The sequence below is a fragment of the Necator americanus genome, chromosome I (assembly GCF_031761385.1).
Source record: "Necator americanus strain Aroian chromosome I, whole genome shotgun sequence".
NCBI classification, from domain to species: domain Eukaryota; kingdom Metazoa; phylum Nematoda; class Chromadorea; order Rhabditida; family Ancylostomatidae; genus Necator; species Necator americanus.
In genome coordinates this window covers 24,650,757-24,665,414 of record NC_087371.1, presented here as the reverse complement: position 1 = coordinate 24,665,414, position 14,658 = coordinate 24,650,757, and the positions used below count along the sequence as shown (strand labels likewise).

The 14,658-nt window shown below is 42.4% G+C and overlaps 2 protein-coding genes across 3 annotated transcripts; both read right to left on the bottom strand.

The window, feature by feature from the left end:
- Nucleotides 1–1,353: 1,353 nt before the first annotated feature.
- Nucleotides 1,354–1,677, bottom strand: RB195_006752 (uncharacterized protein; the record flags this gene model as incomplete). The annotated part of the gene is made up of 1 exon (XM_064180013.1): nt 1,354–1,677. The coding sequence occupies one exon, from the start codon at nt 1,675–1,677 to the stop codon at nt 1,354–1,356; it is 324 nt and encodes a 107-aa protein (XP_064036918.1).
- A 10,926-nt stretch (nt 1,678–12,603) lies between these two features.
- On the bottom strand, nt 12,604–14,131 carry RB195_006751 (uncharacterized protein; the record flags this gene model as incomplete). 2 transcript variants are annotated; one of them, XM_064180011.1, is made up of 4 exons in its annotated part: nt 12,604–12,608; nt 12,666–12,841; nt 13,848–13,954; nt 14,024–14,131. In XM_064180011.1, 4 exons carry the CDS (start codon nt 14,129–14,131, stop codon nt 12,604–12,606), a joined length of 396 nt encoding a protein of 131 aa, XP_064036916.1. The 2 variants fall into 2 exon arrangements, with proteins under 2 accessions (XP_064036916.1, XP_064036917.1); XM_064180012.1 differs by lacking the exon at nt 13,848–13,954 and adding an exon at nt 13,385–13,404 and having other exon boundaries at nt 14,051–14,131.
- Between the last annotated feature and the right edge of the window lie 527 nt (nt 14,132–14,658).

The window sequence follows — 14,658 nt, the reverse complement described above, 5'->3', positions numbered from 1 at the left end:
TTGTAGTGATGTGTTTACATGTACTTTGCTTGTTGTAGGTCTCTTGTTGTAGACCGTTCGAGATCTGGGTGTTCCGAGTCGACAACGGTCGCTAGGAAACCGTGCTTTTACACGCTCAACGCCTTTTCCACTTGATGGAAATTACAATTCCCCACCTCTGTTTGTGTTTCAAGGTGTAGCGCCCTCAGTGCAGCGAGCGGTGCCAACTTGTGCCTTACGTAAAAGTTTTAACGATAGCTATTTGTCTTTTTTTCGTTTATTTGTACTTCTGGTAGCTATAATAATCGTTTTTTGCTTTTCACTGATCAGGTTGCTATCTCTTTCATTCACCAATGAAAGATTTTTATATTCTCTCACAAACTGTTTTCGATGTTATCTCTTACAACGGACCACATCATTGAGAGTATGGGACCGGCTAATTCCATTCATTAGTGATCCCATTTCTGATTTCTTCTTTAATCTGGAAGTTTTCAAAGCTTCCATAGTTTTTTTTATTAACTGTGGACAAAGTCCCCGCTATATGCCTGGGGAAACTGCAAGGCCACCTATCATTTCCAAAAAGCCACTCACAGTTGTTGAATAAGGTTTATTTTTACGAACTGGCATTCTTCAAGTTGACGAAAAATGCAACAAAAGTCTGGCTTTGCTACTGGGATCTTTCCCTGAGTTTTCAGCGCAGGGTAGCTCCACAGAACTTAAGCTCAGGAATCTTGCATATGTTACAAAATCCGATACATAGAAGTTCTGTCGATCCTGCTACCCGAGGACAGTGCTAACGTAAGCCACTTCATAGATAATTCCATTCGGAACTTTTTCAACGAATGACTACCTTTTTTCATACGGTTAACAACTAAGTAATGTTGACGTGAATAGAAGTCGTTTACAATGCCCGCTTTTCATTTACTAATCACATACGTATTTTATTTCGTAGTATTTTCTTAAAGTTTTTTTGAGTAACACTGTATAGTGAATATTTCAAAAGTGACAAACCCGGACATCAGAAGTAAGCATCCCCTCCAATGCACCTCTTATTCAACGTCAACACCGGGAGAAATAGTTGATTCCCTACTTTATGTACTGGTGCTGCAAATTGAAAAAAATCCCGATTAGTTCTATGATCCTGTCCTCAATCCTGGATTTCTTTCCTTCCGGCAAATGCTGGACGTGACCGAAGAGACAGTAATCGGAGCGCTAAAAAAACGCTGGGGATCACCAGGGATCCCTAGCTCCCCAGCTTGGGATGGGTAAACGTTCCTGTGCGTCGTGGTCGAGGACGATTTGGGTCTGCTCTGCGGATGTGCGTCCAATGTGTGGGTATTCAGCTTTTACGGTTGGAGAATTTAAGTTTCTGCGTTAATAACTTTCCCTTCGGGCAGGAGCTCCTAGCACTCGGTTTCGTTCCTGGATCACCACAACAGGAGAGGAGACTTTGTGGTGGTGGAGGCTGTATTTCGGGATCGTCCCTGGCTCCTCATCCGGATCCACCAACTGTCTCTTCTTCAGGAGTTTCGTACGTGACTTCATCTCAGAGGTGAGGTGAAAACCTTGGGGAAGAGAAGGGAAAGACATGTGTTCTTGGTTCTCACATGGTCGAACACCGGGTACCTTTTCCCTGTTAGGCCTTTTCTGGACCTGACGACTCTTGGCTGGGCTGGGGGACTTGTGAAAGCCGTGCATGGTTGCTGACTCTTTGATGGTCGCATATGCGCCTGTGTTGCCTCCAAACCTGAACTATGGAAGTGGAGGGCGTGACGACAGTGAGAGGAATGTCGTAGGGGTTATATTTGCGTTCCATACCAGCGCGTATGGAGCAAATTGATATATGCCAATAGGTGTGGTGAAGGTTCGAGTGCATTCCCTACATCCGCTGAACCATACCATAATATGTATGAACGTACACTGGTGATACGGAATCATCAGAAACATAGGAGACTTCTCAGACAATCTAATATTATTTGTACGCCCTTTTAGTATTAAAAATTAGTTCCTCTTTTCTCTGAAATCTGATTATGCTATAATCATGTCCTTCGGGTTCTTTTTTGCTAGCGTCTCAATTAAGTGAAAAGAAGAAGGCAAAGAAAGGTTTTCGAGATTTGAAAGGATGCAAAAGCAGATGAATTATGTTCGTGGTTCACTTAAGAGTTGCGTATTCAAAAATCTTTTGTGTTTATGAGTTTTCTACCAAATAATAGGAAGCCATGACCATTTGATGGATGAGAATGCTATGAAACTCCGCTATCCGAGAAACGGGCACCTCGCACCATGTTATACTGTGGAGAGTAAGCGTTGGCTTTTCGTCCCGTCCTATTGCCACTTACTTACTGTTCCTATGGTGCATCGGTCCCATGATTGACGTACAAAAGCGACAGATTGTGAATATGAGGATAGATCAGCTAGTAAAACTAAAAGCGTCATAATTGGCTTCTCTAGCAAGGAAAATAGAGTTAGTTGGGAACAGCTGCATGTGTTTTAAGCATAAGCATTGTCCCCAGAACACAAATGTTTTGTGATTTTAACTTAGGAGGTCTAAGTAAGAGAAGACACCAAAATACCGCAGTTTCAGATGGGTATCTTGGGAGACGCAACACATTGTTTCATCTCATTACAAAGTATATAAAAACCAGATGTAGATGAGTTACACAGGCGTTTTACTACATGATAGAGATGTTCGGCCATTTCAGAAAAATATATTACATTTCTTTCCAGTGATTTATATAGTCAGGTCGAAATGACCTGAAGCCCGGTGTAGTTATGTAAGTGATTAGTTCGAAGCGGCACGATAGAGCTAGCTGATGGGACCGAAAAGGGACCATCGTTAGCATTCACTTAGACTGCAAAGAATGACTTTTGCTAACGGGGATCGCTTCTTGATCCCAATCTCTACCCTCCACCCTGCTGCCTCCGCGCGCTGCCGCTTACGCAGCTCGTTTTCACCCGACTATATCTCGATAAATGTCGTATTTAAAGGCATCACCCCACGAATCTGAGGTGGTGCAGATTTCAGGAGGAGTATTCTTACAAGGGATAGTAGATTATGGAGAGGACGGTGATTCCGTCCATTTCTTCCAATAATTGCCGTAAAAAACTGTCCGGAAGATTCGGCGCCACACATGGCTGGCGCGCTCCAGTCGAACTCCTTTTAGAAAGTAGTGCGCCAGGACGCCCGAAGCCGTATCTTCCGGGCCGTTTTTTACGGCAATTAGGAAGAAATGGACGGAATCACCCCTCTCTTCATAAGCTACGATCCCGTAAACGAATACTCCACCTGAAATCCGTACGACCTCAGATTCGTGAAGTGATGCCTTTAAGAGAAAAATCGAATCCATCTGTACGAACAACATTAGTGCGAATATCACGTTAGAACGTGCTTTAGTCTACTAATTTGATAAGAAGCGATTAAATGCCATTTTCTTGGGATTCCCTACTTTGTGGAATTTCTAAATGTTTCGAGAAGGGCATCCGTCAGCGTCACTTTGATAATACGATCACTTTCAGCTGCACAGATGAGTCCGCACTCCTTGCTATTTGCAGATGAGTGGATATAAAGTATTTCAGGTCCTGAACGAACGAATGAAAAAGGAATGTTTTGTGGAAAAAGGCTTTGTAATTATAGAGGGAAATAAGAAAGAGCAATAAAACCCAAATCTAACGAAAAAGTAAGATGATAGACTATTCGTCCACAGTGCGGAAAATACAAAGGAATCCTAAATTATTACAAAAATAATAAGGTATGGGGAAGCAGTAGTTTTCCACTTCTAGGGTACAAACTACATAAATTGTTTACGATGGATACGCACATAGACATTCCCTTTTTTCAGCATAAACAACAGGTGCTAATACGTACTTCATCACAAGTTGCTATATCAACCCATACTAAGAAATAGTAGTGTCGTTACTCCAAATTTTGCACTGGTATTAGGAGAAAAATACATCCTCAGCGGTCCATAGAAGCGCGTACTTCATTATTCAAAAAAGTTGAAATAAGTTTGAAGTTTCAAATAGGTCCACAATATTTTCTCATTTATAAGAACAGTTGTCATTTGAAAATACAGAAAATGTGAACCGAAATCTCAATCGTGCGATGTTCACCTTTACCTGCATAGAAACGAGGAATATCTATATCCAGATACAAAAATCCACGAGCAATACATGCTGACTACTTCAGAAAGACAACCGCAAATAGTGGAAATGGTGAAAGATGAACCTAGGATTGAGAACCCGTATCTAGGATATCCGTCCTTGGAAGGATAAATACGATGGAAACGAAACCACCGATGACTTTTTTTCAAATGTGCTGTAACATTATTCAGTTGTTCTGCTGACGCAAACCCGGTGAAACGGCACTTCGTTGCGGGACCTAGCTGTTTGTTGCAGAAACTATCGGTGTTTAAACGAGTAGTGGCGGATTTCCCCTGAGTGATGATTTTGTTCCTCGACAAATTTTTACTGAATACCAATCTATCCGACCGAGGATTTTTCGACTACAGCCTACAGGATCCACAGCGGTTCTGCCCAGGACTGGTGGTGCAGAATTGCGCAGAAAAATTGACGAAACACGATCACGGAATTTCGGCGTTTCTAGGATGTATTTCACATGCTTACGCATCATATTTTAAAATTCGAAGATTCACCACCACCGCCCCTCCCGTTTTTTTCTCAGAAAACAGTTTTCACAACTCTCTTTGTGTCCTTGGAAGTTCTTTCAAACCAAGATAAATTTATCTCGTGTTCTGTGGCACGTCAAAGCAATAACAAGGAGGAATCACTTGTTACAAGTCTCAGTAATTTGGAGTACAAGATAATTATGCTAAGAGTGATCCGTTTCAAAGGCTGTTTTTTTTTTCTGCGAGGATTACTTTTGCTTGGAGGACATCGCAGTTTATTAATTACTCATTCTCATTTGTTGACAGAAAGAGAATTGCAATCCAATTTGGTCCCAGCTATAGTAAAGACTAGTCAGCATATTGTAGGTTTGCAATGGCTTGAGTATAATTTCGAAGCAGTGCCAATGCGAAAACACTTAATGTTCGGTAAGCAAAATATCTGAAGATTTCAACGAAATGAAAACATTACTTTACTCTTTAAACAAGAACCATTTTCTTCATCACTACATAACTGTGCCATGCAAATATGGTGAACGTCTTTTCCCTTTATCAAACGTCCAACAGTTGTGACATTGTGAGAATTCAGCTCATTTTATCCGAACTATTTCTAGATATAATGAAGTACATAAACAATAACAATACGTGAGCACATGAGCAGTACTTCTTTCCCGAGCGACCACTGATGAAGCGTTGCTTTTGAAGGAAAGATCCAGACTTGTGCTAAGCACAATTCAATATCCTCGCTTTATTTTCACACGTTCTGCTGCCGATGAGGAATCGTTTCACCTATCATTATCATAATTTGAACTCCATAGCGACGGACCGCGTGAAATGTACAGCTGAGTGCATTTCATCGTTGCTGAGCAGTAAGCGTGAAAATCCGTCCGCACTCGTTCGTAAGCTTCACGCGCTATCCAGGATTATTGCACAGGAATTTCATCTTGCACTTTCAGTATCATTCCTTTTACATCTCAATTAATTACATCTCATTTTTCATCATTAACTAATTTGCTTCTGAGAGTTCATTGTCATACTTTCATTCTATTAAGTCATCCCAAGGGTAATGCAGCTTTTAATTTGCATGAATTAAAGTCCGAAAGGAACTTTGCAGGAGAACATTGAAAGTCTACAAGAAAGAAGGCGAATGAGAGAAGAAGGAAAGTATATTCTAAATCTAAAGGACTCTATCCTACATTACTTCTGAAAATAAAGGAAGCGTAGAATATTGCGCTAGTTTTTGGGGGTGACTCAGCAATGTGAAAGTTCGAACTTTCTTTGAACCATGAACTCATTTTCCACGTTTTCGCTTATCCATGAATTCCATTCAGCAGTGCACTAAAAATTTTACGATATAAGGGAAGAAAGAAATGAGTGTGGGGTCAATTTTGACTGCACAAAGGAATTGTCTCTCTATTGATTGAAAGGATGGATAGGACAATGTGTGGTTTTCATTGAACAAGAAGGTGGAACAGGGGTGGCAACACTAACCTACCCTGGCACCTTCAATAATTTCAGATATTTTTGACGGCTTGAAAAGGTCGACATAGACTAGTTCGTTGTCAAAGCATTGCTGGTCTACAGTACAGCTCCAGTGAGACTACCTAAATATTTTGCGCCACATTCTCAGTTGTCATTCTTTGAACCCCTTTTGCTAAAGTTACTTCTTTTAAAATCAATTATAACAAACGATATTCTCTTTTAAGGTAAGTTATCGTAATCATAATCAGTACATGCGAGAACTCCAGCAGGCAAATATCACCATGTCTAAACAGTAGTAGATACAATCAATAAGATAGAAATCGATCGACATCTTTAGACAAGATCTACTACATACATCCAGATTTAGTCACCTAAGCGAGGGATATTCAGAAATCTGCATACGGTTCCATATTGTTTCTCTGGAAAATTTAGGTGCGCTGCGAGATTTGCGCAAGAAATACATGCACACCCCTACGCACATACATAGATTATAAATGTTTCTATTTATTTTTTTCTGTTTCTATTTCTTAGTGTTCTTATTCTTGTTCTTGCTGCTTCTTTCTCCTACAAACAATAAACAGACTACTTCACCTTTCTGTCCCTTTCTCTCTGCACATTTGACTGAGATCATCTTTTGTTCATAACTGTATATGTATTTCATTTTGTATTCATTGTTCATATTTGCATTCAAATTCTTAGATATTGTTGAAGTCGTGTTAAACTGACCTTTCGCATTTATAGACCTATATCTCAATTTCTACTTCTTGTTCATTACTCATTTTCCTAACCACATTTCTATATATCACCAGTCCGACTAACTCCAACTAAGCCAGACTGCAGACTTTTTCTGGGGCTCCTTCGCTTCCCTTTCGAATTCAAATTTGAAGCAGGACCTCTTTCCGTAAATTTCTACCAGGGAATTAAAAATGCTTTTTAAGCCTTATTTCGCTCTATTTTAAAGAAACATGCGCAATGATAGATTACCTCGGTATTCCTTCGATACCGCAGAAATTTGAAAGCGTATTTCGAAGTATTAGACAGTTTTCCTCTTTCTACTCAGCAGTTGTAATAATATGCAGTGCAAAAGTGAACTGACATGAACACCAACATCATTCTGACAAAGATAACGGCCATACGTACTGGAGGCATTCATCTGGATGCAGGCAGTGTCACAGCCATGAGACCGTCCACGATGTCTCGTTTCCCTTACAACAAAATTCCTTTGCATGATTGAGCAGTGCTGGTGCGCAGTAGTCCCGATGACTCCTATTTCGGGTCACGCGAACCACCAACATTGCCGTTGAGTCTCCTTCAGTACTTTCCGGCACCGACTATTCGACGTTACGGGACCCGTGCCAACCCATTTTGTACCTTTTTGGTGCCAATGCACTAATACGATGCCGTGGGACCTGTCCCATTTCATGGGTTTCTGGCGTCGGCGCACCAATCCGACGTTAGAGAAGAGAGCATTGGTTTTCAGCTTTTTCATATTTTCTTCATGTTATGCGACAAAGACCTGATAAAACAAGCGTTCCCATCATTCACACACAAGTGTAGAATTGCTCCGGAAAATTTAAAAACCGTTTAAAAAGGTCGTTCTCGAACCACTGGTTTCTTGATACGTAGTGGTTCGCGATTTTGTTGCAAACATCCCGAATCTGTCATTACAAAAATGGCGATCGACCACGGGCGTGCTCTGTGACAAGAACTCTGACCGTCTTAAAGGCAGCATACCACGAATCTGGGGCGGTATGGATTTCAGGTGGAGTATCCGTGTACGGGTCGTAGATTATGGAGACCGGGTGGTTCCGCTAATCTCTCCCTGGACTACTGCAAGCAGCCGAAGCCTGAATGCTGTTTTGGCACCACCTTAGATTCATGCTATGCTGCCTTTAAGTCAAAGGTGCACATATAACCGTCATTCGACGTGTAGCGGCGAGTGCTGGCCCACCGCCAAAGGACTGGAACGTTGCGTTCTATCTGCGACAACAATACTCTCCATACGATTGCTATAGATCTGGATCTACCGTGCAAGCGAGAATAACATCGACTTGGCACGATTCACACTGACAAGAGGCTACCAAGTCAATTACATCTGCCCCGATCAAGCACAGCCGAGCGAAATGATGTCATCTAACCAGAAGAGCGGACCTTGCCACTAAACGGAACAAGCAATGAAGAACCATCAAAATTCTTAGGTAAAAGTCTGCGTCTTATTCGGCAGCTCTTACCTGTTGATACCTTAGTTGTAGAATTGTTGGTGGTTTTAGTATAGTAGAAATTGTAGAACAACTATGTTTGTCATCTTCTCGCCACCTGCGTAATAAATAGCAAATAATAAATTTCTACTAGATTTTTAGAAAATTAACTTTCAATGTGTTTGCCTTTGTACATTTTCTTGAAGCGTTTTTGATACACGTATACATGGAAGGGAAACCGACCAATAAACGGGGAAAAGCGGCGCTACGCATGTAGAGGAACACAAAGGGACGTGCAAATTTTGACTAGTGAGTTCTGCTGAATACTTGGTGTGGATACTACGCGCGAAAATTGAACCGCATGGATGAAACACTGAGCAGTTAAAGGCAGCGCTGAACAAAATTGACATCGTCCGGAAACCGCTCAGAACCCGTAGAGTTCGAAGTGTAAATTACGTAGCCAGCCAACGTGGCTCAGCTCAACTTAAAAGCATCACCCCACGAATCTGAGGTGGTGCAGATTTCAGGTGGAGTATTCTTATAAGGGATAGTAAACTATGGAGAGGAGGGTGATTCCGTCCATTTCTTCCTAATTGCAGTAAAAAACTGCCCGGAAGATGCGGCGCCGCACAAGGCCGGTGCGCTCCAGTCTAATTCCTTGTAGAAAATGGTGCGACAGAACGCCCGAAGCCGTATCGTCCGGGCCGTTTTTTTTTACGGCAATTAGGAAAAAATGGACGAAATCACCTCCTCTCCATAATCTACTATATACGAGTACTCCACCTGAAATCCGTACCACCTCAGATTCGTGGAGTGATGCCTGTAACCTGATCGATGTGAAAAAAACGGTGCAAAAGTCCCGCTTGTTCCTACGAGGTACGTTACAAAATGTCTCCTTCTACGCGCTTCAGTCTCCCCGCAGCCTCTTCACTGGTTTTACTTGAGTAGTCTGGTGAGGCAACAGTGCTCTTCAACAGCTCGCTCGTGGAAGCGGTGCGTGCACAGAGATGGCGCCTTCTGACGCCTTGTAGAAATAACACCATCTACGGCATGGAAAGCGCTGTTATCGGAGGTTTGTGTACTGCGTCAATCTGATGAAATGCCTTTAAAGGGTACATACGAGTACAGCGAAATCCCCATTAAGAATAAAACTGAAGATCTGAATTGGGAACCAGCAACCAGAAGAGCAGAAAAGTTACAAATAATGTGAAGTTGGATAACTTCTTCGAATCACGGGTGGCAGAGGTAGTGGAGGAAGACATCCACTTCCTGTACGGACGACTGCGGAACGTCATGGACCATGACAAAGAATACCACTTTGATTAATTTGCTGTAGTATTTATACAATAAGCTGTACATGCACAGGAGTGCTTTTTATATGCGCAAATCCCCATATGCTTGAATACATTTCTCTTCACAGTTATATGTATTGTTCGCAAAGATGCACTATCACTTACTTGTACAATAGAATGCCAGAAATATCTGATTTGTAGACTGAAAACCCTACCAATAAGTACTTCCGATTATTCTCGGTTTTTGACTGATTAATAGACTGTATTGCTCGTTAACTGTATGCAAAGGCTCACCACTATCAACAAGACTCAACATTATCAGTTGTTTCAATCTTTTGTTTTGCAACTTTCATCGATATGTGAATCATACCATCGGTGCATTTCAAGCTTTCCTTGAGCGGATTTGAAGCTATAACGCAGTTACAAACAATGTCGGACTTCCTGCGCTAACTGTGCACCTAGCTGATAGCTTTGGGCTACCACGATTACAGCATCTTAACCTCTATTCTAGGCAAGGTAACAAGCAATGGTAGAAGTTATGTATTGGCAAATGTTACTCATTCTTAAGGGTCCGAAGTGCCAAGTCACCCATTCCCATTTAATATTTTTAAATTGGCAGCTCGAGTAAGTAGAAGAGAAGTGATTTTGAGCATAACCGACTTTATTTTACTAAATGACAGTGGCCACGAACATAGTTCCTTAAATTGAAAGGCTGGGTTGCTGTGCATTCTAGCAGATTTCGTAGAGAATTCTTGATGGAATGAATCAATTTCAGCAGACCTCTCTAGATGAATATTGTTATGAGCACTTTTCAGCTCTAAAAAACATTTCTCTTCCGAGATGCTCCATTAAATGAAGTAGTAACAGCATAAATAATGCATAATGCCTTTCCGGATCCAATTTCGGCCACTCAAAAAAAAACTGATTGAGTTAGATTACCCACTGGGAGCTGCTTAGGTGAACAACACACGCTTCCGACCTCAACCACAGCGAGCCATCAGTGGTAGACATTATAAGAAAGAGGGCAGTGTCTTCTTCGTCCATGACAATGTTCGCCTACAGAAGTGCCAAATTCGAAGCCAGGAATGGTCAGCACCTCGCACCACCTATACCACCTCTGCTCATATTGTTCTTCGATCTGTTGGAGAGTCATCTTCTTCGACTCCGCGCAAAGGTTGCCACGTGGCTTCTCTACTCGTGAAAGTATCGAAAAGCATCGCATCTTTCTTTGGAGGACTTCATAAAGTGATTTGACCATCGGGTCGGTGGCCTTCCTGCAGTACATTTGATATCGCGTGGCATCCAGTCGCTCTGGTCCACGGATTTTTATTGAAAAGCATCACGTGTCCGGCCTACCTAGTTTTATTTTCCTTGAAATATGTGGCAGCGTCACTGATTCTCGAACACTCACGTGTAGCTAAACTTCGGATCCCCTATTTCACTTGCGTAAAGAGGGATGCTCCAAACATCATTCTTTCAATTTTCCGTTCTGATACTTTCACAAGATTTCCCTCCTGCTTGCAACACACCGAGGTTTCTGAAGAGTAGGTCAAAGCAAGAAGTACGGTGGTGTTGAATAGGTGGCCCTAGAGCCGGATTTTCCTACTCATCTTCACTACACTCTCGATGCCTTTATGTCTCAACCCAGATATATATATATATATATATATATATATATATATATAGTATAGGACAAAAATAACCAGAAGCTCGGTACATCTACACAAGCAACCGCGTTCGTAGCATCGCGGTGAAGGTATCGCCTTTGGCCGAGGTGGGTCCTCGCTAGTTCCACTCGTCTCTGCAGTCCAATTCGCTAGCGACCGCCACCCTTACCGCGCCTTATCAAGCGCAGACGCTTGCGCAACTAAACCTAGCTTCAGGGCGTTTTGACGGCTATAAAAGAAGTAATCCATGAGTTCGGTCAGTTGTACTCGTCTACACTGATTCTCACTGAAAGTCTCCAGCAGCACTACATCTCCCATTTATCAAGGCAGAGGCACAATCATTAGGCCAAAACTAGCTTCGATACAAGTTTGACAGATGTTTACGTTTTGCATTGTTTCCTGTGAACATAGGAACATTCTCAGCGTACTTGAGATCAGTGGGGGGATGGGGTATCCTGATGGTGCCGAGATCAGGAGCTCTTCGACTTTTCTTTGCATCGATTAAGGGCAAACTTGAAATAAAGGGTCCTGGAACCTTTACCCGTCCTACTGTAAATACCACCTCAAACTACAGAGTATTCCCGGCTGCTCGAACCGCACCAGTCGAGTTTCAAAAGCGAAATACAGAAAAGCTAAAAACGTGGGGTTCGAGTACCGCTGCCATACTTCGATCACTTTCCTGATCAAAAGCCTTAGTGCAAGCGGTAGCGCTTCGATTTCTTCACCACTGCTAGTTTCTTCGCGATGTTTAATGAACTACTCCAGAACAACATAACAAAGTACGGCTTAGACAATTTTGTAATCAACGCAAAAATGTTGGGGCAGGTACTTAAATTGGAATTCGTGGCATAAGTCCTGAGACGAATCGCAAAGAAAAATACCTCTTGATCGTAGAAAACACATGTTGCGGATAGCACACCCTAATCTGAATGAGACATCTAACCCTTGAGTTCTTGAAACCATGATTAAACTTACCCCATTTTAGGAGGTGCATGCTCTCGCGGCTAAGCCAGCAATCAGTGAATAACATTACATTTTTGTTTTCTTGGTCATAGAAAGAAGAGCTTACAGCCTCAAAGCAGAGGTCCTCAAGATCTATTAGACAGTGAAATCAGGCCGAAATCCCCGAAAGTTGATCATTCACGTTTATTCTAATTGTATTCTGATACATGCCATTTCTACGCCTACAACATTAACAACAAGTTTAGTAATCGAGCAACATGTTCATAGCTACTGAAGAATGTGTGACTGAGCGCTCAAGAAATTGGAAAACCACTGTGATTAGCGTAAGTGGAGCAATAAACAATAGACATGTCGAACACGGAGCATCTAAGGCTGCAAAATTCAGGAAACTCATCCTTTGTTAACCTGCAAAACTGTCTTATGGGAGATCAGCTACGTGATCTAATCTTTCCAAAGACTGACCGTCTATACACGGCTTCAGGCGTTCTGGCGCACTATTTTCTACAAGGAGTTCGACTGGAGCGCGCCAGCCTTGTGCGGCGCCGCATCTTCCGGGCCCTTTTTTTACGGCAATTAGGAAGAAATGGACAGAGTCACCCCCTCTCCATAGTCTCCCATCCCGTATACGAATACTCCACCTGAAATCTGCACCACCTCAGATTCGTGGGGTGATGCCTTTAATTCGTGTCCACACACGGGCAAGCGCAATCAGTGAAGCAAGACTGCAGGTGGTATTCACGTTGTGATCATCTTACTGAATCCATGTTAACTATTCCCTCCCAGTCGAAATGTCCGACTTCCAATAAAATTCGGTACAGTATTGTCGAACACTGAAAAATAAAATCAATAGTCGTACTGATTTTTTATGAGCTCTACACGAGTTTGTTGTCCTATTTTATTTTACTGGATAACGTTTCGGCAAATCGCTCTCTTCAGTTTGAAACAGGCGATTCGATTCACAATCTAAACGACCAAATCTCTCCACAAAAAAAAAACACAATGAGATAAAATCAATTGATAACCTCGCTCATAAAAATAACAATAACAAATAATAAAAGCCCATGAAAAATCAACACGACATATTTCCTCCCAATTTTGGTGCACCCTTGAATCATCCAGTGCTCAAACTACGACTGGACTTCTAGTGATTTCCTATGGGAGCTAGGTCCACCCAGACGCACTCTTGTTCCGCCGTCCACACCTGCAACGATCTTTTCGAACTGACACAGCATTAATACAGCTCAGATACGAGAATACACGCTTTCTAAAGGGACCCTTTCAGAGAGATTAAACTGCAGACTTACTAGCTACGAAGCAGAAAAGGGTCAATCATTCATTTCGAAACAGAAGGATGCAAGAATAACAGTATAGACTTCATACGAAGAGGGAAGCATCTTCGTGGAGAAAGATACCGCTCACTGATATCCTTTGAAGCAAAGATTACTGGAGTTATGTATATACATTCAGATAAGATAATCATTTTCGAAGATAGCCCATAAAAGGATGATAAAAGGGTTACACACAGAATGTTTGGTTGTAATCACTTCTCACTCAATAAAAGCGACACTGAATGTCTCTAGCGAAAAAAAAATCCGCTTCATCTGTCGGAGTTCCCATAGAGGAAGAAGGAGGTAAGGCGAGTACCAAATGAGAGGAATTACGATGTTGACACATTTCCCGCTCAAGTACTCGACGTTAACAAAGTCGAAGTTCGCAGACGGTTCTGACGAGACCGGACGTCTCAAAATCATCTGTCAATCGTTTAATAGACTTCGACAACGCAGTCACATGCAGCAGCAGCTAGCTGAGAAATCCCTAACCGTCCAAACAAAGTTCGTCTTGCGCACCTGAATCCCGGCCGGGAAAGCCGATAATGTAATGTCCTTCGTGTAACCTAAACGACGTGATATCCTCTGTCCATGGAACATAATAAGAGTTCGGAACAGCCGCGCCCCGGAACCCAGTGGGATCAGGCCACTCCACACCGCAAGCGCTGTGCAGTAGTAAAGCTGAAGGCGGCAATCAACTGTTACTGCGTCCAGTCCGAGGCGAGAGCACAGACGACGGGGGTGCCGTGAGTGCAGAGATGCAGAGGTCGTCAGCGATCCTCTTGCGCTGTGCTCCCGTTCCACTTCTGAGGGCCATTGTCCCTCTGCGGGGAAAACTATGGGCCTAGGGATCTTCTTGTGATCTACAGGAAGTTATCGTCTATGTACTGTGTGCAGTGACGTCACTTTGCAACTAGCTCCACCACGCTGTCATCACTCCTATCGATTCCACCCGAACATTTATTTGACCAACGTTGTCAATGTTCTCATTTATTTTCCACGCTATGACCTATGTTGAACTTTGACCATTCGACTGATATCTACACCTTGCCAACTTCTTGTTTTGCCGACTTATCGATCGTGTTGCTTGGCGTAGCACAGAATCGATTACCGGGTGTGACTGGAGA